The sequence below is a fragment of the Dipteris shenzhenensis genome, chromosome 9, assembly GCF_047967505.1.
Source record: "Dipteris shenzhenensis isolate YYH24624 ecotype China chromosome 9, Dip_SZ_1.0, whole genome shotgun sequence".
NCBI classification, from domain to species: domain Eukaryota; kingdom Viridiplantae; phylum Streptophyta; class Polypodiopsida; order Gleicheniales; family Dipteridaceae; genus Dipteris; species Dipteris shenzhenensis.
Genome location: NC_141604.1, coordinates 57,934,586 through 57,960,712, shown reverse-complemented (window position 1 = coordinate 57,960,712; position 26,127 = coordinate 57,934,586). Strand labels below are relative to the sequence as shown.

Here is a 26,127-nt window from a genome sequence, read left to right as displayed (position 1 = left end):
GATTGAGAGGAGCACTCTCTGTGAGGAGTTGAGACTTTTGAGAGAGACAGAGATCAGAAACTATTGACGTACTTAGGCAAAGCTCCTGCAACTACTTTAACCTTCATGCTTGGACTTCTTTGCCTCTGAAATCAACGACCTAAATCAACAGAGAGGGACTCGTGCTTTTAAGGCTTCTAGCACTTCCACTTTTAGCAGCAGCGCCACAGCCCAACTCAGCCAGCTCCAACCACATCCTACACGCATAGAAGTTAGGCGGCTCTACACTAACGACTCTCAAGCACTACAATAGCTACAGCAAGGATCCAGCCGTGACCTCAAGCTCCTGCGACCTACCTAGCCAAAGACTGCAAACAACTCGCCTCTCCTAGTGCTCAACGACGGACCATCAACTCCTCTCCATTAAGCTGTAACACGAGCCAACACGGGAAGGCAGCTTCAACAACCCCAGCTCTCGGCTCCTAAGCCTTACCTCACGGGCTCTAGAGCTCTCCATATGCGGCTCAGAAACGGCCTCTCAAGCTTCATAGTTCCATAGCGCCGAGCCCCTGACGATCAACCTCTCTGCTCCAGCGGCTTCTACACAGCTGCATACACCCAATGCCTAGGTGACCTTGTCTGTAGGCACCCTACACAACTCCTATCCGGACCTCCACGAGACAGCGAGCCAGCACCTCACGCCAAGCTTCAATTGCCTCAGCTATAGGCGACACAGAAGTAGCAACTCGACGGACTCCACCGTGAGCAACGGCCTCAGTCAACAGCACCGACAGCAATTGCATAGCAACGCCACATAGCAACGCTTCTTCTGTCTTGCTAGCCACAACACAACGGTGGCTACAAATTCCTCCACCGAGCCGCCTCTCAAACAACACTGCATATTGACGGAATCAACATCTCCGTCAATGGAATCAAAATCTTCATTAGCATCCCTTAAGATTCCAACGGTTGATCACGCACACGCCTCTTGGCCTCCATCTTATCCTTAGTCTCACCACACAGAGGTGTGGTCAAGCACTTGATACATGGTAGATTGGGTAAGACTGCCACGTCATCAATCGTATCCACTTGCCATGTCAGCACCTCGTGTGTCACGTTAGCTTAATTGACACGTCAGAAGACTTGGTCCCTCTGCCACATCATCTCTGACTAGTCGACTGCCACGTCAGCCTTATGTGCCACCTTAGTTGACACATGGCAAGTCACGTCATCTGCTGACTCACCAGTGACACGTTAGCATCCACGTGGCTGACCGCATCATCACTGCCACCTCAGCGGTGACGCGTGACACACTGCCCCTTGCTAAGCACAGTTACCTCTTGCAAGGCACACACATCACCTTGCATGTGCACACAGCAGCCACGTCATCAGTGCCCCACAGGCACGGTCTCTACATAGGCACAGTTTTCTATGTTGCATGTGACTCACTTGCCACATCATCACTGTGCATTTTTATCATTTTTTGCCCCTCCACCTTGATCAAGCGATATCTCTTGATCTAGGAAGAATTTGAGGGGGCTTCAAAAAGAAAAAACGCTCGATTTTTTATGCTCTACACGCTCGTCACATCACGTGTACATTTTGGCGCAAGTTTTACACTTTTGAGCCTTGGTGACAAATCCACTTCTTGCACACACATCAACCTCTACATTGACGCCTGTGACCCTATACCTAAAACGAACAAAGAAAAGGAATTATTTGCTGATTTTTCAATGCTCGGCGGTTGGTCTAGATCTACTTCAGAGTAGATTAGATCATCCATAGTGGAGAGAACTCCAAAGCAGCCAATCGAAGTCATGCCGAAAAATTCATAAATAGTTCCTACTCGGAGTCAGTCCCTTCGCTCACATGCGGTTTCACAGCATCACGTTACCTGAAACATGACGTTTTATAGTTCAGAGACTTCAGATTGTTCAGAGACATTGACCAATTGTTCAGTGGGCAGATAGCACATGATTTGATTTTACACATGCCATCATTGTAAAGCCTATTTGGCTATTTTTTGGCATTGTGCAATGTTATTCAAGCCTTGTAAAGCCTCTTGGATATTCTCGGCATCATTTGCCACAAGCCTTGTAGTTGTATCTTCACGGACAATTCAGATTTCACTTGATATAGTTAGTGTATTGCAGTTGATTCAGATAGTGATTTCACAGATACTTTGATTACACTTCCTTGCACCATGTCTACGACTAACAACCTCAATTTGGAGGCATCAACTAAGCTAGACAACTCCAATTACGGCACATGGAAATACCGAATGGAGACCATTCTTGTACTTAAGGACAAATGAGAGTATGTCGATGGATCTACACCTAGAACGTTGGACGATCCAGCCAACAGTAGCTTTACTCCTCCTGTTGCCGCAGCACCAGTAGCCGGATCTACAGCGAGATCTACAACTACACCAACTGTGACCGCACGTGTAGCAGATCATGCCATTGCTCGAGCACAAGCAAAATGAGACAAGAAAGACAAGTATGCATATCATCTGATCAAGCAGAATGTGCAAGATATCATGCTAGGACAACTCAACACAGTCAAGACATCGAAAGAAGCATGAGATATGTTCGCAGCTCTCTATGAGTCCAAGAATACTTATAGGATTCTCACACTGAGAAACGAGATCAACCAGAGTTTCCGCAACAGCAGTGAAACTGGTTATGCTTACGTACTTAGAATCAAGGATTTCAACAATAAACTCGCAGCAGTAGGAGAGACCATGAATCTCGCAGAAATGGTTCAACTCATCCTGAATGGACTAGGAGAGGGACACAAGAATCTAGTCCAGAGTATGCCATTCAATGGCAAATTTTGACATTGGAAGAACTCCAATCAATTTTACTTGGTAAAGAACTCAGGACGCAAGCCATTCACGCACACAAAGATCATTCCAATGATTAAGCATTCACAGCTTCAGATAGAAGCAAAGGTAAAGGAAGATCATTTTAACGAAGTGGTCATCGTCATCAATAAAGTCAATATCAAAGTCAGAATCAACATCATCATCATTCTCAGCAACATCAACATCAACAAAGAGAATCATTCCAATCGAGGCAGATTTCAAGGACGAGGGAATGTATCCACCAACGTGTCAAACATTCTGTGTAACTACTGTCATAAGTTTGGACACTATGAAAGAGATTGTCACAAGGAGTACGACCAAGGCAATCAATCCAGCAGTAATTGAGGAAATTTCTGAGGAAGAAGAAATCATCATAGTGGACATTCCAGTCACAGTCATTATGCCAAGTGAACCTGAGAATATGTTCCTTGCAAGCGAGGATATGCAAAAGACTGAAACAGTGTATCTTGACAATGATTGCAATTCAAAAGAGGAATTCAGTTATCAAGTCGACCAAGCAGATCAGGATCCTTGGTACATTGACAGCAGTGCATCATCTCATATGACAAGGCATCAAGAATGGTTCACATAGATGAAACCATTAGAAGGTCAAAAGAACGTTATCTACACTGTAGATAATACACCGAATCCAGTTCAAGGGAAAGGCATTGTTCCTACGAACAATTTCACTGTGGTACGAAAGGATTGGTGAAAGATATACTCTATTTTTCGAAACTTAGCAAGAACCTCTTGTTAGTTGGTCAAATGACGGAATGCAACCACCGATTCATCGTCGATGGATATGAATGCATGATCAGAGACAAATCTAGAGGATATCAACTAGTAGGAAAAGAAATGCTACCTACAATACCAGATTTGCATGCTATGTCAGCTTAACCACAACAGATGCTAGTTTCTGCAAAAAGGCACAAAAGATATGGACATGTCAATTTCAAAAGCTCGATAGAGCTCAGAAATGAGAATATGGCAATTGGAATTCCTAAACTTCAGTTTCTTGAAAAATTTTGCGAAGCATGCTGCTTCGGTAAACAAAAGCGAACCAATTTCGGCAGAAGCACCTCTCGAGATAGAAGTATTCGTGATTTGATTCATATAGATCTATAGGGTTATGTCCAGATCTGTAGCATCAATGGTTCACTTTACTACTTGACTTTCATCGACGACTATAGCAGATATTGTTGGGTCTACTTTCTGAAAGAGAAATCTGAAGTCTTTTTCAGATTTTAAGAGTTCAAAGCCATGGTTGAAAACCAGACAGGCAGAAAGATCAAAGTCATGAGATCAGATAGAGGAGGTGAATATATGTCTTCAGCATTCATGAACTTTTGCAGAAGTCACGGCATTCAAAGACAATTCACTTGTGTAGACACTCCTCAGCAGCAGAATGCAAGAGCTAAAAGGAAGAATGGTACTTTAGCTCATAGCGCTAGAGCAATGCTCAATGAAAAGCATCTTTCGAATCGGTATTGCGCAGAAGCAATAGCCATTGCAAACTACTTGCTCAATCGGCTTCCGACTAAACTGATTCAGGATATGACACCTGTTAGAAATATTGGCCTATAAAGGGCCTTGGTGTGGTCCTAACCCCCTCATGACCTTGGTAGTATGGAAAATTTAAAGGTTGGCAAGGATGCCCTTGATGCGCAATGGACACGTGTACAAGACTATCCCATAAGCATGGGATACAACTGTGGTATTTGGTATATAATGAAGAAGTTAGCCCCTCTCTCATATCTTAGCCGGCTCATTTGGTGGATGTGAGAGAGGCATGCGTAGCTATGGGACAGGGATTGGGACTCCTGCACCCAGCGCTTCCTTGGGTTGCCATGTGGTAGCCAACATATGGTATCAGAGCAGGGACGACCTGCGGATTGAGGCGACGACGACGTGTGGTGACAGCAACGGCCGTGACTGTTTGTGGAAAGTCGCACGTGACGATTCTTGGCGGTTGCACACGCGGGAGGTGATGACCTGTGTGTGCTGTCCGTGATCTGAAAGATTGGCGTAGGAATTGATGGCCTGCATCAGTGGACTGTGCAGTGTTGATTGGCGGTCTGGGCTCTTAGCAAGTGACCGCACATGATTGGCTGTTCGGGCCCTGTGTGGGTGGACAACGTTTGTTGATGATTGGTAGTTCTTGATTTGATTCGATTTGTGGGTCAGGCCCATGGGGAGTGTTAGAAATATTGGCCTATAAAGGGCCTTGGTGTGGTCCTAACTCCCTCATGGTACCTTGGTAGTATGGAAAGTTAAAAGGGAGGCAAGGATGCCCTTGATGCGCAATGGACACGTGTACAAGACTATCCCGTAAGCATGGGATACAACTGTGGTACTTGGTATATAATGAAGAAGGTAGCCCCTCTCTCATATCCTAGCCGGCTCTTTTGGTGAATGTAAGAGGCATGTGTGACTATGGGGCGGAAATTGGGACCCCCGCACCCGACGCTTCCTTCGGCTGCCATGTGGTAGCCAACAACACCGTATGAAGCATTCACTAGACACAAGCCACGCATTGGGCATCTTCGCATATTTGGTTGCATACATGACGATTATCGCAGAAAATTGGATACGAAGTCACAAAATGCATCATGGTTGGCTATAGTGAAGAAAGCAAAGCATACAAGTTATATGATCCCATAAACAGAAAGGTCATAATCTACAGAGATGTAATCTTTGATGAGGAATCATAATGGAAAACCTCAAATACATAGGAGATAGACACACCGATTACACAATCATCTATAGAAAAGGTTGATGAAGAAGAGCAAGAATTGCCATAAGTACCCTGAGAAGAGCCACAACAACTCAGACGGTCTACTAGGGAAAGCAGATCACCTGCTAGATTGACATATGCTCAGAAAGGTAAAGCAATTCAGGTTAAAACCACTAATTATGCTCTTATGACTACCATCATGGCTACATAAGAGCCAGTGTACTTCGAAGACGCAGTTGACAAGCCAGAATGGCAAACTGCTATGAATGAAGAAATGGAAGCTTTGTATTAGAATAATACTTGGCAATTATGCGACCTTCCACTAGGGAAGAAGGCCATAGCAAACAAATGGGTATACAAAGTGAAGTACAATCTAGATGGAAGCCAGACTAGTTGCCAAGAATCTAGTGTATCACTCCAGGACAAAGCACATTGATATCAGAGAGCACTTTATCAGAGAAAGAGTGTTACTTGGTGACATCACACTGCAGCATTGTAATAGCAAAAAGAATGTTGTAGACATCTTTACCAAACCACTCGGCAAAGAGCTTTTTGAGAAGCATTGACAAGCTCTTGGTTTGACCCAGAGGAAGGACATTCCCATTAAAGGGGTATGATGGAATGTAATGCTCAGTCCTTCTTCGATTCCCCAGAATCATCATCTTGAGGGAAGGCCTACTTCATGATGTTGATCTTGAGGGAAGGTGTTGAGAAACCATGCTCAACATCATTTGATCATATGTGCATAGCACTAACCCAATAGAATGCTATAAAGGAAAGGGTTAGATGTCCTAACCCTAACCCTAACCCTAAAAGGGTTTGTATATATTCTACAATTTCAACTAAATCTAGTGTACAATTACTCATTTGTGGTGTGCTCTTTAGCTGTGCCCTCTCTCCTCATCTCCACTCTTGAGGGAAGGTGTTGAGAAACCATGCTCAACATCATGTGATCATATGTGCATAGCACTAACCCAATAGAATGCTATAAAGGAAAGGGTTAGATGTCCTAACCCTAGCCCTAACCCTAAAAGGGTTTGTATATATTCTACAAATTCAACTAAATCTAGTGTACAATTACTCATTTGTGGTGTGCTCTTTAGCTGTGCCCTCTCTCCTCATCTCCACTCTTCTCCTCTCCCCTCTTCATATTTTGTCATGCCTATTATGAGCAAGTTAGCGTTTGTAATTGAAAATCAGCCTGGAATGTAGTAACACTTACAACCCAAAATGGAACGGCGCCAATATGAATTGTGTTTTACAAAGTATGAAGCGCACTAGACAACCCATGTGAGCATGAGACAGAGCCATCCCGAAGATGTCGTGATGGAGTTTCGTCGACCTAGTGATCCCAAGCATATCCATGTCCTTCGTGTGCATGTCTAGCCTATATCCCGTCACGTTGCATTTAACTCTGCCTTGCTTCGAGGTTCACACTTGCGTGTGACTGATTCTGTTTGGACTCAGTATGCAATTCGAATTCCAATTGTGTGATGATGCTTTGCACGGCATAAACCCAACATACAATAATATGCCCAGATTTGACCGACATGTTTAGATGAAGAAGCGGTGTTGGAAGCGAGTCCTCTTTGTCATCCACCACTGGTTCTAGGAACGAATGTAGCATAGAAGCAGAGTGAAGTACTCTCCCCGTGGCACACAAGGCTTACTGCTTGATTAGTTGCCAAAAAGATTCCAGCTTGGATCGTCACTTCATAAGAATGAAACAAAACCTTCTGCTCTCATACCACTATAGCACAACCCCCTTGATTGCTCGCTTACACGATCTGTATCTCCTTAAATGATTACTTTTTTTTGAAGGCAAAACATGTGCAAGCAATGAAAACTTAATAGTGGACGATGAGAGAGAGATTTATTTACACAGTGCACTAGTTAAGGCCCAGAACCTAACGAGTTGGACCTTCCCGAAGGTATTTTTATTATAGTTTCTAGCCAGAGCTTGGAAGAAAGATCTCCATAACACAATTCCGTTGACTGCTCGCTTACACGATTTGGATCTCCTTGAACTATTACTCTTTGTTGAAGGCAAAACATGGGCAAGCAACAAAAAGTTGACAATGGATGATAGAAAGGGCAGAACCAAACGGGTTGGACTCCGCCCCCCCCCCCCCCCCCCCCCGAAGGTATTATATTACAGCTTCTAGCCAAAGCTTGGAGGAGAAATTATGAGTTTTTCAAGATCCTCTTCCTAAAAGCTACTTTTTGTTTTGTCTTTGACCAAGGTCTAGATCACATCAGTCTAAAGGTCCCTCCCAAGAATCTCGCCTCCTCTAGGGCAGTCTCCCCCCTTTAAGAGTAGTTTGGTAGGACATAAAAATGTCCTAGGACACTTTTATGTCTTGTTAACTTAGCCAATTCCTAGAATTATTCAAAAGCATTGATAAGGTATTTTGGGGTTTTGATTATTTGCCATAATAGCTTATATGCTGAAAAAACTTGGAGCTATTTTCTCAGGTTTTGGATAAAATGTCCATACTTCTTAATTAGATTGAGTTTTTTAAGAGTTTGTGAGTCCTAGAGTGGGATAACTATAACACATATGTTTAGATTGCTTTGGAGCTAGATAATCATACTTATTATGATCATACGTATTATGATCATACTTATTATGATCATAATAATCATATGTTTTGATTGCTTTGGAGCTAGATAATCATACTTATTATGATCTATGGCCTCAAACATAATTTTAGTGAAGGTCGATAGCGAGGTAAAAATTGATCTTTTGCAAATTCTTTGACATGTCTAACAAGTTCCAAACTCAAGCATACTATTATGGAGTAGCGTGAGTTTTTAGGGGACCAAATATCATGTAGAACACAAATTTCAAACCTTATTTTGATAGTTCATGCTAAATTCAAGATATAGGGGTTAAAGGATATCATAAGAACCTTCAAATGTTTAAATTATACTAGAGCACCTCTAATCATGAATGAGTGATACCAACTAAAAAAAGTTATATGCATAACACTTATATATGGGATAATTTAAAACTATAAAAACGAGATTTAATACGGAATCTGTTTTACCTCTAATCATGAATGAGTGATACCAACTAAAAAAAGTTATATGCATAACACTTATATATGGGATAATTTAAAACTATAAAAACGAGATTTAATACGGAATCTGTTTTGGTTGTTGAGATTAAGAGCACTTAAACTATTTTAGTTTTAGCCTTTATCGTGATGTGGTGACTTTCCCTTATGATAGAATAGTGATATCATTAAGATATGACACTTTGTCACTATTATGTGTAGTATATAAAGATGCTTATTAATGAAATGCAACTTACAATGCAACCCACTAGGCTAACCTCTCTTGTGAATTGCTAAATCAATGTTGCCAAAATGATTTTTTAACAAAGTTTTGTCACTCTTAGGTGTTCACGTACTTACAAACACTTTGTAAAAATGCTAGCTCATTGAAATTATTTTTATTTTCAAGCATGCTAGATAAAGTTTCGAATTTGAGTACTCTCTGGGTGAAACATTGTGCTACCATACATTTGTGAGCATTTTGTAATCACATGTAATGGTTTTTTGTGCTCCTTATATTTCTAGAAAATAGTCCTATGAGTGTACCTTAAGCTTAAGAGAGGAAATCACTAAAAAACACATGTACATCAAGTTGTGATTTTTTTGCCAAACCTCAAAAGGACACTTTTATGTCTTGCTATGCTACCAAACTAGTGTTAAAATGAGGGGAATAAACCAACTCCAAACGCAACATTTAATTAAAGGAACACAACAAAAACACCCATTGAGTGTTAGCCTTTCACATGCAAAAAAACAGTATAGACTATCCCTAGTCTCTGTGGGTGTCCCCTCCATGCAAGCCCATGCAAAAATAAACAAGTACTGTGGTTGGCCACATTCAATCTTGCTTGGCCTTGGTTAAGCCATTTCGACCAAGGCTAAGTTACTTTGACCGAGGTCAACTCTTTGTCCGAAGTCAATTATTTAATTCTCTGTTTGATCATGGTCAACCCTCCTTGACTGTGGTCAAGGTTCTTTGACTGGGATCAATGCAATTGCTCTTTGGCAGAAGTTAAAATATATTTTCTTTTAGTTGCTTGGAATAGCACACATTTAGTGACAGAAGATTATGTGAGAAGGTTTTCAAACCACCTCCTCAAGCTTGCTGGAACCTCCTCCTATAGCAATGAGATGTTGCCTGTAAGGAGAGGAAGTACTGGTATAGGAGGGACGACTCTTGACTACTCCAAGACAGGTGCTGTTGTACTTTACTAGTCGGACCTGGGCACCAGGAGTCACCAAGAGTCGCACCAGGGTCACACCTAGGTCACACCTGGTTCAACATGCCAAGGATGTTTGACCTCAGTCAGACCTGGTCACACCTTGTTCACATCTTGGTCACCGGAGCAACATGCCTAGGATGGTCACACCTTGGTCACACCCGTCACATCTTGTTCACACCTTGGTCACTGGAGCAGCATGCCAAGGATGGCTAGATCTTGATCACACCTGGTCACGCCTTGTTCACATCTTGGTCACTGGAGTGACCTGTACATGACTTGGACATGATCAGAGCAGTACATAATTGGAGTAGTACATGGCTGGAGGAGTACATGACTTGAACATGACTAGAGCAATACATGACTTCTACATGACTGGAGGAGTACATGACTTGGGCATGACTGGAGCAGTACATGACTGGAGGAGTACATGACTAGGCATGCCAAGCCTTGACCGACCTTGGTCAAAGCTGATCTGCCCTCGGTCACCCCCCTTTGGCCAGAGTGAAGTACTAGCGCACTCGCGCACTGGACTGTAGCAGTTAAGAGATCACAGTGGTGCACATATTGGTGCACATGGGAAGCAGTCCAGCAGTTAAGGGGCACAGGTGGTGCACCAAGCCTGGCCACCAACTAGTGTCAGGTACATAGGGAATAGACAGGAGTACACATGGAGTACTTTACTCACTAACTCGGAGGAGGTTAGGGAGTTGCAGAAGCCATCAAGTCACGAAGCGGCGGAACGGCTAAGGACACATGATGACAACCAATAGGAAGGAGGGAAGGGGATTTCCAGTGAAGGGGAGCCGATGAGGGGAAGGTGAAGAGCGGCAAAAGGGGGAAGGATGGGGGCATTCTATGGTGTGCATTCTAGCAGAGGCGCATAGGGCATGAGTGAGAGAGAGAGGCTAGAGTCAAGAGCTCGCCTAGTGTGTATCTTCCTTGGTGTATGATTCATTGCTGTAACTCCCATAAGTGCAGGATTAATTCCTTCTAATGAACTATGCTTCTTTCCATCTCTGCTCGTTCCTCTAACACCTCTTCTTGTTGTGTTCTCCTCCCCTCCTCCCTTCATGTGGTATAACAGACCTTGTGTCATGTGGCTGGAGTTTTGTTTCATTCATGTCGAGGGTTGGCTCTTGTGAATTTGTTCCGCTTTAGTCTTTCTCTTTGCTCACACCACTCTTGCACTTGTGTCGCTCGCACATCGTTGACACCATCGACCAACACTCGCCCCACGCACCCATTCGTGACATCGTTGGCATGTTCTCCTTGCTCCTCGCACTAGTGGCACTAGGCCTCTGGTAATACTTCCGGAAGTGGTAGCCCCCCCTCCCCCCCCCCCCCCCCCCCCCCTCCCCCCCTCATACAGGTGCCTGTTGACACACATGCCCAAGGAGGCGGGGTTTATGAGGCTTAGAGGATTGAGACCTTTGCCTACACCGTTTGGAAGTGTAATGAAACCTTATGGTCAGAAAGAGAGAAAGTTCATGAAAAACCCAGATGGTGGAGCCACTAAGCGGGCATTTGCAGGCAAAATACAAGTACCAATACTAAATGTCTGAGCCCATGGGGAGAAAGGTAGATTTGCAATGTGTTATCACTGTGACAGTCCTCTATATTCTCTGAGGAAGCGAGTCCATTCGGCGCTTAAGAATCGATAGGAGGGTCTCATCAAATAGAGGCTCCGGCGGGGATCGGCACTGCTGAGGGATAAAACCCAATGCACTCACTTGATTTTCAATATACCTCGCAAGGGGATCTGCCCTCCCACTGTGACCCGTCCTGACCCAAAGTGATTAATGTTGGGTTGATGGACAAGTCTTTGCCAAGCGGCCCACTTCTTTGATCCTCTACCACTCGAGCAAGTCCATGGCTTTATCCATCTTTGGGTGTCCATTTGGAGAAGCCGCCTCTTGGTCTCCGTTTGACTTTGGCTGTAGAAGCCTCGGCCCTGCTCCATAATGCCTGGAGTGGAAGGATCCAAGGGCTTGGTGCTAAGGCTCTTTGAGTCTATCCCTCCAAGATGAAGGATTGGCGAAGTCTATCTGTAGCATCCAAATACCTACCCCCCTCAGTGAGAGAGTTCTTGCCCATGCCTCCATCTTTGGAAAGACAACTTCAACATCTGAAAGAATTGGCTGGGTCACTATCCCATTACGCTGAGCCTATATGCGTTCGTTGCCCCAGCATGAGGTCCTCTTGACCATGAACCTTGAGATGCTATAGAAGGGGTTGCCGCTTAAACTCCTCTCGGCACAGAGAGCTGGACTGAATGAGTCCTTTTGATTTACGTTGCCACACTCTATGCAAACTCCCCATCAAGGGTGAACTCTTTCTTGCGAAGGGGGCCTTTGAGAAAGTCCACCAATGAGACTGCTACCACTGACCTCATGTGCGGGGGGCACTTCACTATCTTTTGTGAGACACATGATCGGAAGGTCAACCTTAGTAAAACCAAGATTATGGTCTTTAACACATCCATGGTAGTCACACATAGAGGGTAGTTCACCTTTGATGGGTTGTGGATAGAGATCGTTGCATGTTACACGAGATGCCCATCGAGGCCCTATCCCATCTCAAACCACTACCCACTTCCCCTTCTTGGATGTCCCATTGTTGTAGGAGGGTATGCTTCGCCTCTACCTATAAGGGCATGAGGTTCTCATCCATATGAATTTGGGGTGGTTACGTAGCACTGTCTGATTTCGTAATGCTGCAAGACAGGCGTAAGTATTTTTAAAATGGATGACAAGAGGTTGATCACAAGTGTGATTGCGACGTATGCGCTAGGCGCCCTTACTCTTGGACCTCTAGGGCAGAGGCCACAAAATTGGTAGCATCATCGATGGTGGTGGTGGTTTGGTGGCATTGCAGTTCTATACAGCATGGCTCAATCATATTGCCTGACATTGACCTAGATGAGGCAGGTATTTCTCGGTTTCTATAGTGCGGCGAGGCCTAATCACCTCATATGGGCACTTTGATATGAACACAAGCACGATCGAAATATCCACAATGGTCTGGACAGATGGCCTTCTTTCAACAGGCTCACACATTTGGAGGAGGTTCTAGTGTAGTTGACTACTCAATGGGATCTCCTTCCTTTGACTCTCATATCATCCACCACCTGCACTTGGAGTGATAATTACTTAATTTTTAGCTTGTCCATCCCACTCCGGTCACTAAGCACATCCCACCACACATACACCACCTATCATGAGATTCACTTTAATCAGAAATTAGCTCCTGCATATGCTGCCCACCTCTTTGCTATACGAAATTGTCGATAGTATTATCGAGGTGGAGATAGTAGTTCTCAAGTGCCAAGATATCTCCACCTCACTCATGGCCATCAACTACGCCTTGCACCACTCTCTTAACCTGTCCTTGTTACTGATTTGCATCTGTCCTGCCTCCATACTGCAATGTATCTTGCTGGTTTTGTGAACCATGGAGCAGGCTTGGAGTGGTACTTAGACCCCGACCCTCTGCTTTTGGCCTTGGGATCTTGGAGGTTGTGGTTGTATGGAGGTGCACCTATCAAGTGCTTGCAGTGGGACCCAGGAGAGTGGGAGTGGATAGATCATGGGCACCGAGAGAGGGAAATTCCCTTTTTTTGTTTCACGGTTGGTAATGCCAGGAGATTTCAGCTGAACAGTAGGGGTTGGGTTCCCTCCAGAGCCCCCGATTAGGACAGCAGCTTCATCACTGCAGATTTGCATAGGAATTTCTGGAGGAGGCTCTGGGAATCCCTCAGAAATAGAAAGATCACTCTTTTCTTTTGGCTTTCTATTCATGGAGGGATTGCAATGAACCTGTGGAGATCACGTTTTGGGGCTAATCCCACTTGTCCTCGCTGTCATTCTGCAGAGAAGTCAGTGCCACATTGCCTTTGGGACTGCAGTCAGGCGAGGACTATTTGGAAAGGGGTTGCGAGGATACTCAGCATTTTTCATACTTCCCCTTTCTTCATGACTTGGGGCTCGGTCGCATGGTTATCCCTTACTGGGCCCCAGGTGTTTTATGAGGGTGAGCCTTCTTCTTGGGCACTCTCGGTCCGCCGGCAAGTGATAGAGCCCTGCTCTCTTCAAGATGTACCACTTACTCCCTTCAGGGCTTCTCATGCTTCAGTGGACACCTCTTGGGAGATCTTGGCTAGCATTTCCTCTTGGCACATTTGGAGAGCCAGATGTACAGAGGCCTTGGATGGCACCCAGATACACCCTTCACAGGTGTGCACGGGTATTTGGACTGACACGGTTCACACTTTGATAGCCATTTGGGCTAGCATGCAGGGCCCTTCACGGGCAGCCTCTTCTAGAAGGACTGTATTTCTTCGAGTTTGGAAGGGTTCTCCCTTTTTCTCGGAGGTTTCTACTGGATTGAGATGGCACTGTCAGCCCCAATTCTTTCTTTTTGGCTCTTAAGCTTTTCATGCATTGCATGGTGTATCCCGTATGGAGCTTGCTCTAACGGTTTTCTTTAATACTTAATAGAAGTCTCTTTTTGGAAAAAAAATAAAAATAAAAAATACTGCAATGTATCTGAACTGCCACGTGGCATCCACATGTGTGCTCCACATCATTTGACACTGTGATCCATGGGTGTTTGTCACATAAACAGATCGCCTGTGAATGCCATGTGGAGCTCATCGGCCACATTCTCATCTTGGGTGAGGTGTATGGGCTGTCTGACACATCCTCACCTCATGGTGGACAGCAGCTAACCTGCTGCGCCTTCCATTCTGACGATGGGTGGCTGCTCAATGATGCACATGCATCTCTCATCTTCACCTAAGCTATTGTTCTCATGGCTTCTCCTCATATGGGGGCCTTACAGGTGAGAAACTAAGCTCTACAGTGAAGGATGAAAGAGGATGGAGCATTGACCTCCAAGATAGTAGAAAGCTGTTGTTAGAAGCTAGCTCCTATGCTAAATCTGCCGATTTTGATGCCTGCATCTATGTAGTCATCCTGCTGCCCTGCTAAACCCTTCAGAATGACCTAACCAATCCATTGCCTTGCTGACCATGACTAGATAGCCCTTGGCTGCATTAAAGTGTGGACCAAAGCAAATATCACGCTGTAACTTTTCCAAGTAAGAGCTGTATTGATTGCCTTTTGGCTGCCTGTCTCCACATGGTGCTTCAAATGCATGTGTATATCCGACCTGCACATGTTGGCAACCTTAATTTTTCTATATTGATGTCTGCCACTCTTTTGTATACAAATTGAGCTTCTCAAACATCTTATGCATAGTCTGCAGCAATGCAATTGCTAGTTTTATTTGTTTCTATAATGTTGGGGCATTTTTCAGAGCTAAGTGTTGTCTAAATTTTGCGCAAGTGCTTTCTTATGCGGGCAGCCTTGGTGTCCTCCTTTACAAGAGGCTTTTATGTGTTCCTTCGGTTAGTCTAGATAAAGCAAGTCCCAACATGGTGTTCTTCAAGTCAATAGTGGGCTTAAGAAAAATATTTTTTCTGAATGAAAAATCACATACACATCCACACAAGAGAAGGAAGTTGCCTTTTCATATATTTTACTGGTGTAGTTGTGAACCTACATTCAATGTATCTCTCATAGAAAGGCATGGTTGAGATTAGGAACCAAATTCTATTGATGGTGTCTGGCTACAAAGTCATTGTATGTCAATGTTTTAGAACACGTTTACTTTTGGTTTTGTAGATGATATTGGCTTTCGACTCAAGAGGAATATCAAAAGAAACCCTTCACCGCAATGGAGTGAGGCAAGTCATTTCCCCTCAAGGGGTAAGACAGCGATAAGGCTCATAGACGAGGATGAGCATCATCCCCATCATTCTGCAATGGGCTCACTCTGTCTATGACACTTTCTTTTAAATTCTCAAGTTTTTGTTTTTATATTGCAGCTTGCAATGGCTTTTCCATACAGGAAGAATGGGAAGATTGTCAATTGCAAGTATCGAAATTTGAAAAAAAAATTCTGGCAAGTAAGGGTAATGGATTTTGTCTTTTGATTTCTTTGGAAAAGGGATGCTACCGACTTTGTGTGATGGTAATCTCATGAAGTTGCTGATTTGCCTTATTTTCCCAGGAGAAGAATGCTTTGAAAGTCTTTTATGGACTTGATGACATAAAGTCTGCAAATGAGATAATAATTGTGAGCCTTTCACCGAACAGTGTTAAGCTGATTTATGTGTGTTTATTCTTGTTTCCAATTTTTCTGTGATATTACGTCAAAGCTCTGTCACTTTCAGGTGGAAGGAGAGATAGATAAGCTATCAATAGAAGAAGCTGGGTTTTCAAACTGTGTGAGTGTTCCAGATGGAGCACCTGCAAAAGTTGTTGAAAAGGACCCAGCTACTGGGTTGGAGGTATACCAAGTGCTGCCCTCTTTCTTCAGTTTGGGTTCTGTACTGTTACAGAACTTGCACCGCCTACAGCTTTGTCTTGAGATTAAGGTTGTGAATACTTGAGTAGGTTTTGAATGCAATGTCAATTGATGAGATGAGGGCCTTTGCTTGATTGTAAAGAGGTAAGTTTTAGTTTTTGCCAAAGGGATAACAAGAACCGCCTTACTGAATTTGGTTTTGGTGGCCTTGGAAGGTTGGAAGTCTCATGGGGAGAGTTCATCATTGGATTTTAAAACTTTCTTGGGCCTGTTTGTATCATTTTGTATTTGTTTTTTCGTATTTGCAATTAGCCTCCTTGACACCAGTGTTAGCATGGTTTTTATGCCTTAAGAGATGTGTGATCCTTTTGAGATCCAAGTGGGAAAAATTTATGCTCTGTGGTTGTGTGAGCCTACAACGATATAGTGTTGTGGTGGTATTGGATAGCCCTCTAGTACTTAATCCAGAAGTAGATAAAAGTTTTTGTTTGGTTACTGATAAGGTGATGGATAGGTTGCAAAAAATAAATCTAGTGTGAGAGTTTGAGAGCTTGATACAAAAGGCAAGGAGGAAAGCTTCAAGTCTAAAATTATTTTAAGAACACTGAGGACGCACATGTCAAAATCAAGAGAAGTGACGTAATACATCATGATAACCCCACAAATGGTGGATCTTGACAGGGCTAGTGAGGAGGTAAATATAGGACAAAGATGCTGCCAAAGTCCCATAGTTTGAGAACTTTCCTCTTGTTATCTCTGGTGGCGTCTGAGTTTCCAGATGTGGCCTACTGGCTGTAGTATGTGAAGAGTGCTAGATATAGTTTCAGAGAGAAGTTCTTTGAAGTTGAAGTGAGAGAGTCCGTGTCAGAACTGAGTATGGCCATCCCTGAATGAGTGAAATATATGGGTCTGTCTGCCAGGAACATAGAAGGTCCATCCAGCTTCCATTATGCATAGTAAGTGACCAATAAGCAATAGGTGGCCAACCAATAACAGAGGACTTGTTAAACACCAGTGGCCTTTAAAAGAAGAAAAGTATGCTGAGACACACAATGGCATGAGCCTCTTCTTCAAGTCTGAAAAGCTAGGCCCTTTGCTGCCCTGCTTCCCCTTGCTCGGGGTGTTTTTGCGCTTTTTGTAAATTACCTACCTACAGCACAGGCTGAACTAGTGAGGAAGTTGGACAGATAGGACATGCCACTTAAAACTGTGGAACTCAAGATGGGCCGGTTCTGCACCTTGGGCAACTCATTTCAAGACATGTTTGGTAGGTTGGAAGATGCAAGATGAAGAGTAATGGGTGCTTAGTTCTCAGTATAGGCATACTGGTTACTCTTTGCTTTTGTTCCTTTAAGAGCCTCATGAATGATCTTAGAGATATCTTATATTGTTAATCTTTGGTGGACTTGTATATTTGTATTGTAGTTTTATCACTGGTTTATCATATTGCAGGACAAGAAATATGGATACATTTGGAATTGCAAAGACTATTTTGAAAAGGTTAGTTTTTGGATTTCTTTGCTTGTATATGTTGCTCACATGCATATATAAGCTTAAGAAAAATGGCATGATTCGAACAGGCTACACGTATTATACTAGCTACTGATGCTGACTTGCCTGGTCAAGCTCTATCAGAAGAACTTGCACGTCGTCTTGGGCGTGAACGGTGAGACTCTTTACTTCAACCTCAGTTATGGTTTTTTTGCGCATCTGTAGAATTTTGGCATTTACATGGAGTGATTCACTTCAAAGAATGTTCAATCGAGATCCTATTTGATTTCCAACCACCAAATATCTGCATTTTTTTAAATTTATCCAGATGCTGGCGGGTTAAGTGGCCTAATGTTGGTGGTAAAGTATGTAAGGATGCCAATGAGGTATGTCTAAACAACTGGACTATTTAGGCTTGTTTCTGTTTTGTAATGGTCAATCTGTTTGAGAAAATAAAATGTTTCTTGCTTTTGTCCTCTTTGAATGGATGAAATAGGCTTGCCAGAAAGAAGAGGAAGAAATTTGCGATCAGAGTCTGATTCATGGGAACCTGATCAGTAAATGAGATGTTGATGAGAAAGCTGTTCACTTTCACTTTTATTGCTTTTGAATTAACCTTGACTGACTCAGGAAGCATCCTGTCCGTCTCAGCATCTCGAGATTTAGGCGGTCTTTGAGGCTGCGGCTTTGCATTTACAAAGCTAGTGAATTTTGAAGTGCATTGCTTTTGAATTCTCTTCGTATCTAAGGGGCAGTGATGGTCTCCTGGATGATTGAATATGAAAATAGTCTGTTCTATTGAGCAATGGCTGTTCACGTCTTGGTGTCTGAGGAGGGGTATGGTCTTTTCCTGAGGTTTTCTGGGAGGCTAAAGTGTTAGAATTATTATCATATTCTAGGCAGTGGCCAATGTAATGTATTAAGTGGGTTAGGGGCACTTTTCCCTCTTAGAGGTTTTCCCCCCTAACCACAGTCTAATCCCTAACTACGGTTAGTTGGAGGTTTTGTTACTTAGACAAAACCCCTCACTTCTCTTTTGTACTACACTTCATTTCAGTCCACTATAGAGTAGACCTACGTTCAGCTCTCACTCGTGCTCACTCTTGCTCTCCTTGTTTCTCACATTTGGTATTAGAGCAGTTCAAGCTCTTGGGCCTGCTCCCAGCTCCCGGATCTGCTCCCAACTCCCTGCTCTCAGCCAGCTCTCGTTTGTACAACGTACGGGCTATGTGTCCGTACTGTTCCGCTGTACAGCCTGCAGCCCATTTGTACCTACACGTGCAGCGCCACCATCTGCTGTACTATAGTACGGTCGTCTGTACCGTACTGTAGGCTCCCGCGGCCATTCCATACTGCTCGTACCTGATAGCTCTCCGCACGTGTGACTCCACCATCCGCACAACGTACGGATCCTGTACCTGCTTGCGTCGCACAAACCCATACAACTGCGCCGTACGCCTGTACAGCTGCGCCATTCTGTCCGTACTGTGTATGGATTTCCGTACAGGCCTTCTATGCAGGTTTCATTCTTGCAGGTGGTCTTTGGCAGGGATTTTTGCAGGTAGCCATTGTTTGGCTTGCATTCTGGGAGCGCAATTTGGGCATTTTATTCTCTTGCAGACATTGCAATCAGTTTGCAAAATCCACTTCAGAATTTGGGGCTTTGTGATTTTGCTTGCAATTTTTGCAGAGAAATTGGGGCTTTTGCAAATAGAGTGCAATTTTTGCAACATTTGGGGCTTTCAGTCTATTTGCCCTCTTTTGTATGCAATTTGCCACAAGAAATTGGGGCTTTTACATTTGGGTTGCAATTTTGCAGTTGAAAAAGCATTTTGGTGGTGTGCAAGCAGTTTTGGACTCAGAGTGAGTCAATTTGCAGACTTTTGCCACTTTTTAGATTTTATTTGTAGATTTTTGGGCAATTAGCAGAGCATTGTGGTGCATTTCAAGCCTTTGATAGGCTGTGACAGTATTTGTCACTGTGGGCAGATTCTCTCTGGCAGATTTTACTTGTGCATTTTGCATCCCAGGAAGGGAATTTACTTATTCAGCTTGTTGTATTTTTTAGTTTATCTGGCTGAAATGGCTCAGAACAACCCCAATGAGGTGTTTGGAGTCCTCACACAGGAGGATAAGTTGGATGGAACCAACTACTTCTTGTGGTTAGCTCTTGAAGGCCCTTTGGAATTCTTGGAGCATCTCTCTTGATTATTTAGAGGGTTTCTCTTGGGCATTTGAAGGATTTGGTGAGGGGAAGCCTTATGTTTGGTTTCCATTATTTTTGGAAGATTTTTATGTCGCAGTTTTGTTCCCAGAGGTGTCTTTTCTTGAATGTGGATGAAAGGAGTTGGTGTTGGCCTCGACGTTGTTTACTAGTGAGCTCTTTTATGTGCTATCTGTAGCCTTGGTTTTTGGTTAATCTCTAAGTATATCTCTGCCATTTGTAATTTTTTTGGGGAAGTCAGCCGGGTCTTATAGTTGTATAGAACTACTAAGATGCAGAATGTAAGCAAGTGGGTACTTGATGACAAATTCCAATGGACTATTCCATAGAACAATGTTAAGTTGACTTTATAGCATGGATGATTTTTTCATGTTAGTTTCATTAAGAAGTGAAACTTTTATATTGGTGTCGAAAGTTTGTGTGCCCTAATAAAAATAAATGTTTGAAACATTCGCCAGGGTTTGAAACTTTAGGGTCAAATGAGGAAATAATTGCAGATTTCAAAGCTGAGTTGAAAGTTGAATTTGACATGACAGATTTGGGCATGTCAAATTTTTATTTGGGGATCTAGTTTATACAAGACAAGCGGGGCATCGTTATGTCTCAATCCAAGTATGTGCAGAAGCTCTTGGATAGGTTCAACATGCATGATTGTAAGCCTATGGACACTCCCATGGAGCCGGGGCTGAAGCTTACTATGTATGATGCGGGTGAATCAGTGGATGTCACACTTTACAGCCAGGCTATTGGATGCCACATCTACTTGTGCAATACACGGCCCGATATTCAGTATGCAGTATCTCAGGTGAGCAGATATATGCACAGCCCAAAGACAACACATTGGCAGGTTGTAAAATGCATTTTTCGTTATTTGCAAGCCACAAACTCTTATGGCTTGATGTTTCCTAGGGGGGGTGACTTGCAAATGCATGCTTATAGTGATTTTGATTGGGCTGGAGACTATGATACGAGGCAGTCCACCAGTGGTAATTGTTTCCTTTTTAGCAAAGCTTGCATTTCTTGACTGAGCAAGAAGCAATCTACAGTGGCTACTTCCTCATGGGAAGGTGAGTACAGGGCAGCTTTCACAGTGACAGTTGAATGTGTTTGGTTGCGATGTTTGTTCGTTGATCTTCATCTCTTATTGGAGGGTCCTTCACCAATTCTCACTGATAATCAGAGTGCTATAGCAGTGGCAAAGGATCTTGTGTTTCATGCTCGCACGAAGCACATTGAGGTTCATTATCATTATGCCAGAGAGAAGTTACATGCAGGGGAGATCAATATGATCTATGTGTCAATACATGACGATGTTGCAGACATCTTTACCAAAGCACTTCCATGTGAGAAGTTTGAGGCATTTCGCAGTGCCCTAAACTTATCTCCTTTTGGTGATTGATCACTACCTTGTATACCACATTGGCACTGCTGGGGGGTGTTAGAATTATTACCATATTCTAGGCAGTGGCCAATGTAATGTAATAAGTGGGTCAGGGATACTTTTCCCTCTTAGAGGTTTTGCCTCCTAACCACAGTCTAATCCCTAACTACGGTTATGGATAAGATAGGGTTTCGTCACTTAGACAAAACCCCTAACTTCTCTTTTATACCTTTATTTTTTGGTCGTCAAATGGTGCACATCATGCCTTGGTCTCCAAGACTATCAGAATCTCATCAAGCATCATTGCCCTGTATGGGTTGAAGTGGTTGATTTTCCAGATTACATGAGAACAGAGCTTTCTGGCTTAGCGATGACATTGGGACAAGTGATCTGTCCCCCTCGTCCCACAGGTAATAAAAATCATTTTTGCATCTTATGGGATACTGATAGACCAACCCCTCCTACTATTGCAGTTGAGATTGAGGGTGTTAATTTGGGAAAGAAATATTTCACTTTGAAATGGGGCATTTTTGCTGGAGCTTGTTTCTCTTGTCACAAGTTTGGGCACCTAGCTTCTTAGTGTCCCTCTATCCTTCATCCGCCTCCTCCAGCTGCAATTCCTCCGCCATCTAATAAAGGAGGTCAGAAGACATATGTGGAAAACACTGAAGCCAAAGGAGCAAAGCCTTCAGTTCATACAAGGAGCCAAGCCAATTCAGCTCAAAACAAGGATAAAGGAAAAAGCAAGCTAGTGGAAAATAATTCATCTTCTCACGAGGGTTGGCAGACTGCAAAGAAGACAGTGCCTCTCAAACAAAGACCTCTCCAATCTCGTAATTGGGATGCTTCCGCTCCTTCTCCTGGTCAACCTTCTACCTCTTCGGACAACCCCATCTCAAACGGGTTAATGCAGTCAAGAAGGGTATTCCGCTTTGTGAAGAAGATGATCTAGTCAGGGAATTGGATTCTGAGGGTCAGCAAGACCCTGAGGCAATGGCAGAGGCCTGATGCCTCCCTTATTTTCTGAGGACTGCTCATTTCTTGTACATATTTTCATGCGTGCTTCTCTTAATTGTATTTCTTATAATATACAGGGCCTCTGCAACCCGAATAAATGGAGGCTCCTTTGGCACTATATAAATAAAACTCATCCAGGTGTTGTGTGTCTGCAAGAGCATAATCAGCTTTCTTTTGCTGGCCAGCATGGGTTCTTTTTAGGATATGATATATTTTATGCAGGATCTAATCAATTCTCTGGGCTGTGCATTCTAGCCAGACATGATTTGCAGCCCTGGGTAGCATATAATGATCTTTGTGGCCGATGGACGATTATCCAATGTATGATCAATGGAGAGATTTTTGAAATAGGTTCCTTGTATGCCTCTCAAACTTCAGCTTCTAGAGCTCAAATGTGGGACTCCTTAAAGCAATATCCTTGGTCCACAAATGCTCTACTTTGTGGTGACTTCAATAATTCTCCTCACTAGAAGGACAATACCACACATAAATCCCATATGCTGCCCTCTAAAATTCAGCAATGGGAACATATGACTTCATCACTTCGTACCGCAGATTTATGGACAGCAACTCACCCTTCAGTTTTGGGATTTACATATCATCATAATGCTTTTAGAGAATATTGGGCCAGGCTTGATAGATGGTATCTTATTCATGCTCAGCAATATGATGATTATACATGTCAAATGAGGACTGACTATTCTCAACAACTATCTGATTACACTCCACTTTGGCTGAACCTTTCATTTGGTATGCCTCTGGATGACATGCAGCTCTCTTCAGTCAGACACTTGCATGTCAATCAATTATATCTTTCTCATGAAAAAATCCAGCAAATGATTAGATTGGCTTGCAGGCCATTGTTACCTCATGCTCAAGAGGATCTGGACTTTGCTTGGAACTCTTTTGTACATCGTATTCAAAATGTCATCAAGGAATATGGAAGATGGTACATGGCAGAAACCAGACAGCATACCAGTGGGCAAAATCATACAAGCAGTCCTTGGTACAGATTAGCCATCAAAGGTCTCTTTCTGCTTCTGAGCATAGTTCATTGTCTTGTGCTTCTTCCATAATTGATGCTAATGATAAACGCAAGCTTTCCAAATGGCAGACAAGGGCTAGAGTTAAGCCTATGCTAGATAAGGGTTGTTTCTCGAAATCTCTCTTTCGGAAGTTACATGCATATAGACAAAGTCAATCTATCATGAGAGTCAAGAAACCCGATGGTCTTTGGACCTAGACTTTATCTCAGCTAGAAAAACAATATCTGGATCATTTTCAGCTTCTTTTTTCTCAGCCATCTTCTTCTACTCCTCAGGTTGAATTGGCTCGGAGCAGATTTATTGAGCTTGTTTCTCCTATTGTTTCTTTGCAAAAAGCTTCAATGCTGGAAATGTCTTTTTCAGATATTGAATTGGATGAAGCCCTCAAACATTTGGGTAAACATAAATCCCTTGGCTGGGATGGTTTGACGGTTGAATTTTTTGTAGCCTTCTGGGCTGAATTGAAGGGTCCAATCTTGAAGCTCATTAATGTAGCCTGGCAGCATCAACATCTTCCCTCAGCTTGGAAGCATGGTTTGGTTAAGCTTGTGCCCAAAAAACCCCTATGTGAGACTATGGATGACTGGAGGCCCATCACTTTGATGCTTGTTATATATAAACTTATTGCTAAAATGTTGGTTCATCGGATAAAGGATATCCTTCATGATGGACTTCATCCCAGGCAATATGGTTTTGTTTCAAGAAGGAATATACATGATAATATCTCCAATACTCTCATCGCAATGGAATATGCAAAATATTCAGCTCAAGATGTTTTGGTCATGCAGGTGGATGTGGCAAAGGCATTTGATACAGTACAATGGGATTATGTCTCTCAAATCATGTCTAAACTTGGTTTTGGGCCAAAGCTAGTTAATGTCATATATTGGCTTTACTCATATTCCACTGCTCAATGCTTTATAGGGAATCATTTGTCTGAGTCTTGGACTCTAGAACGATCAGTTCGACAAGGATGCCCTCTCAGTGCTTCGCTCTATGCTATTGCTTCACATCCTTTGCTTCTTTATCTGGATCATCTGGTTGATACCGGACAGTTAGTGGGGCTTCAGATTCCTGATTCACGGCCTTTCATTGCACAGGCTTATGCAGATGATTCATTCTTCATGCCAAAGAATAGTCCTCTGGAGCTTCGCCTATTGATGGATACCCTTTCTGATTTTGGGTTGGCAGCTGATCTAAAAATTAATTTTCAGAAATCAAAACTCTTGCCTCTCAAGCATTGCGACTGGCATGCTATCCTTTGGCCCGGCTAGATTATTTATCCGAAAAACATAGTAAGATATTTGGGTTATCCAATTGGCTAGAAAATCAGAAATAAGCTACAAATATCTTGGGTATTAAACAAAATTCAGGACAAATTAGAATATTGGAAGATCTCGACTTGGCCATTGCATGTTCGGCTTCGAATTGTCCAGTCCATTGTTCTAGCTTATGTCCAGTTTTACCTTCCTTTATTACATTGGTCATCTCGAGATCTCTCTTCTTTTATGTCTCAAGCCATGGAGATTTTTTGGAAAACTAAGCTTCATAAAAAAGCTTTAAGGTTGCTCAAAATGGACCTGCTTTGCTCACAAGAATGCATGGTGGTTTGAATATTATAAACATCAAATTTCATGTGTTGGCAAGAAAGATCACTATGCTCAAGACCTAAGAGCAGCCTTGGTCTATCATGTTGGCATTTTTATGTGGTCAGATGCGCACAAATGCTTATGGACATTGGCTAGTTGATCCATCGGAAGTAGTACTTGGCAAGTTTCAAGGTAAAATCCATGGTTGTCCATTTTCTACTGCCTTGATTCAGGATTGGAAGAAAGTGCTCTCTCGCATCAAATGGTCTCCCCATCCTGCTTCTATAGCTTCCTCGCTTCGAATGGAAAGCCTTCATTGGAGTGCTGTTTTTTACTCTCCTCTTGCTGAACAACAACCAATCAGAGCTTACAATCTTATGAAGTCGGGCCTCCGGTTCATTGATGATGTGGTAGATACTCAGGGACATATTCTCTCTTTTCCAGCAGCATGCCAACACTACAATCTTGGGATGCATCATAGACCTATATGGAAAGCTATTGCTGATCTCTTACTCCCTTTGGTTCCGATTCCAACATTGGAAGTAAGAGACATGCTTCAAGATTGGCATCTTCAGTCTTCAAGTCCAGGATTATCCTCTCAGCCTTTGCATCTATTGACTTCTATACAGGCTTATCGATTGATATTACCTCCTCCATGGAAAATTGAAATTGATATGGAAGTTGAAAATGCCATTGAAGCAGAGACTTTTTCTCTGGAGATGTATTGTTAGTATTTTTCTAGTGGGAGTGAAATTGGCTCAAAGAAGGATTGCCTCTCATCTTTGTCCAAGATGTCATCGTACTCCTGAGAGTATTCCGCATTTCTTGTGGTTCTGTTCATATTCCAGAGACCTTTTGGACAAGATCTCCTATTTTTTATCTCTCAGATTTCCTGCACACAGGTTCTCGAGGTTTTTCTGGATGTTTGGCAGATTATCAGCTTCTTTGTCACAGTATTCTCTTTTCTTCCATTGGATCAGATACTGGACCTTATGGACCCTCTGGCTACAGCGAAATCATGCATATCTGAATTCACCTCTTCAGCACCCTTATGAGTTCTTCCGAGCCTCATTGCGGCAGTCCTTATATGATGCCTTGCATGAGGAAGATTTGGATGTTTCTTACATTCAGCTTTTCTTTTACTGTTTT

General features: G+C 43.0%; 1 protein-coding gene across 1 annotated transcript in view; it reads left to right on the top strand.

Annotated features, from left to right (window-relative positions):
• LOC147898888 (primase-helicase Twinkle, chloroplastic/mitochondrial-like) overlaps positions 1–26,127 on the top strand; it is a 132,372-nt gene that overhangs the window by 64,044 nt on the left and 42,201 nt on the right. Inside the window, exons 7-13 of the mRNA XM_087378907.1 lie at positions 15,546–15,629; positions 15,749–15,835; positions 15,934–16,020; positions 16,097–16,213; positions 17,683–17,730; positions 17,811–17,896; positions 18,050–18,107. Coding sequence (XP_087235033.1) covers positions 15,546–15,629; positions 15,749–15,835; positions 15,934–16,020; positions 16,097–16,213; positions 17,683–17,730; positions 17,811–17,896; positions 18,050–18,107 — 567 coding nt within the window. The remainder of the gene's footprint in view (positions 1–15,545; positions 15,630–15,748; positions 15,836–15,933; positions 16,021–16,096; positions 16,214–17,682; positions 17,731–17,810; positions 17,897–18,049; positions 18,108–26,127) is intronic.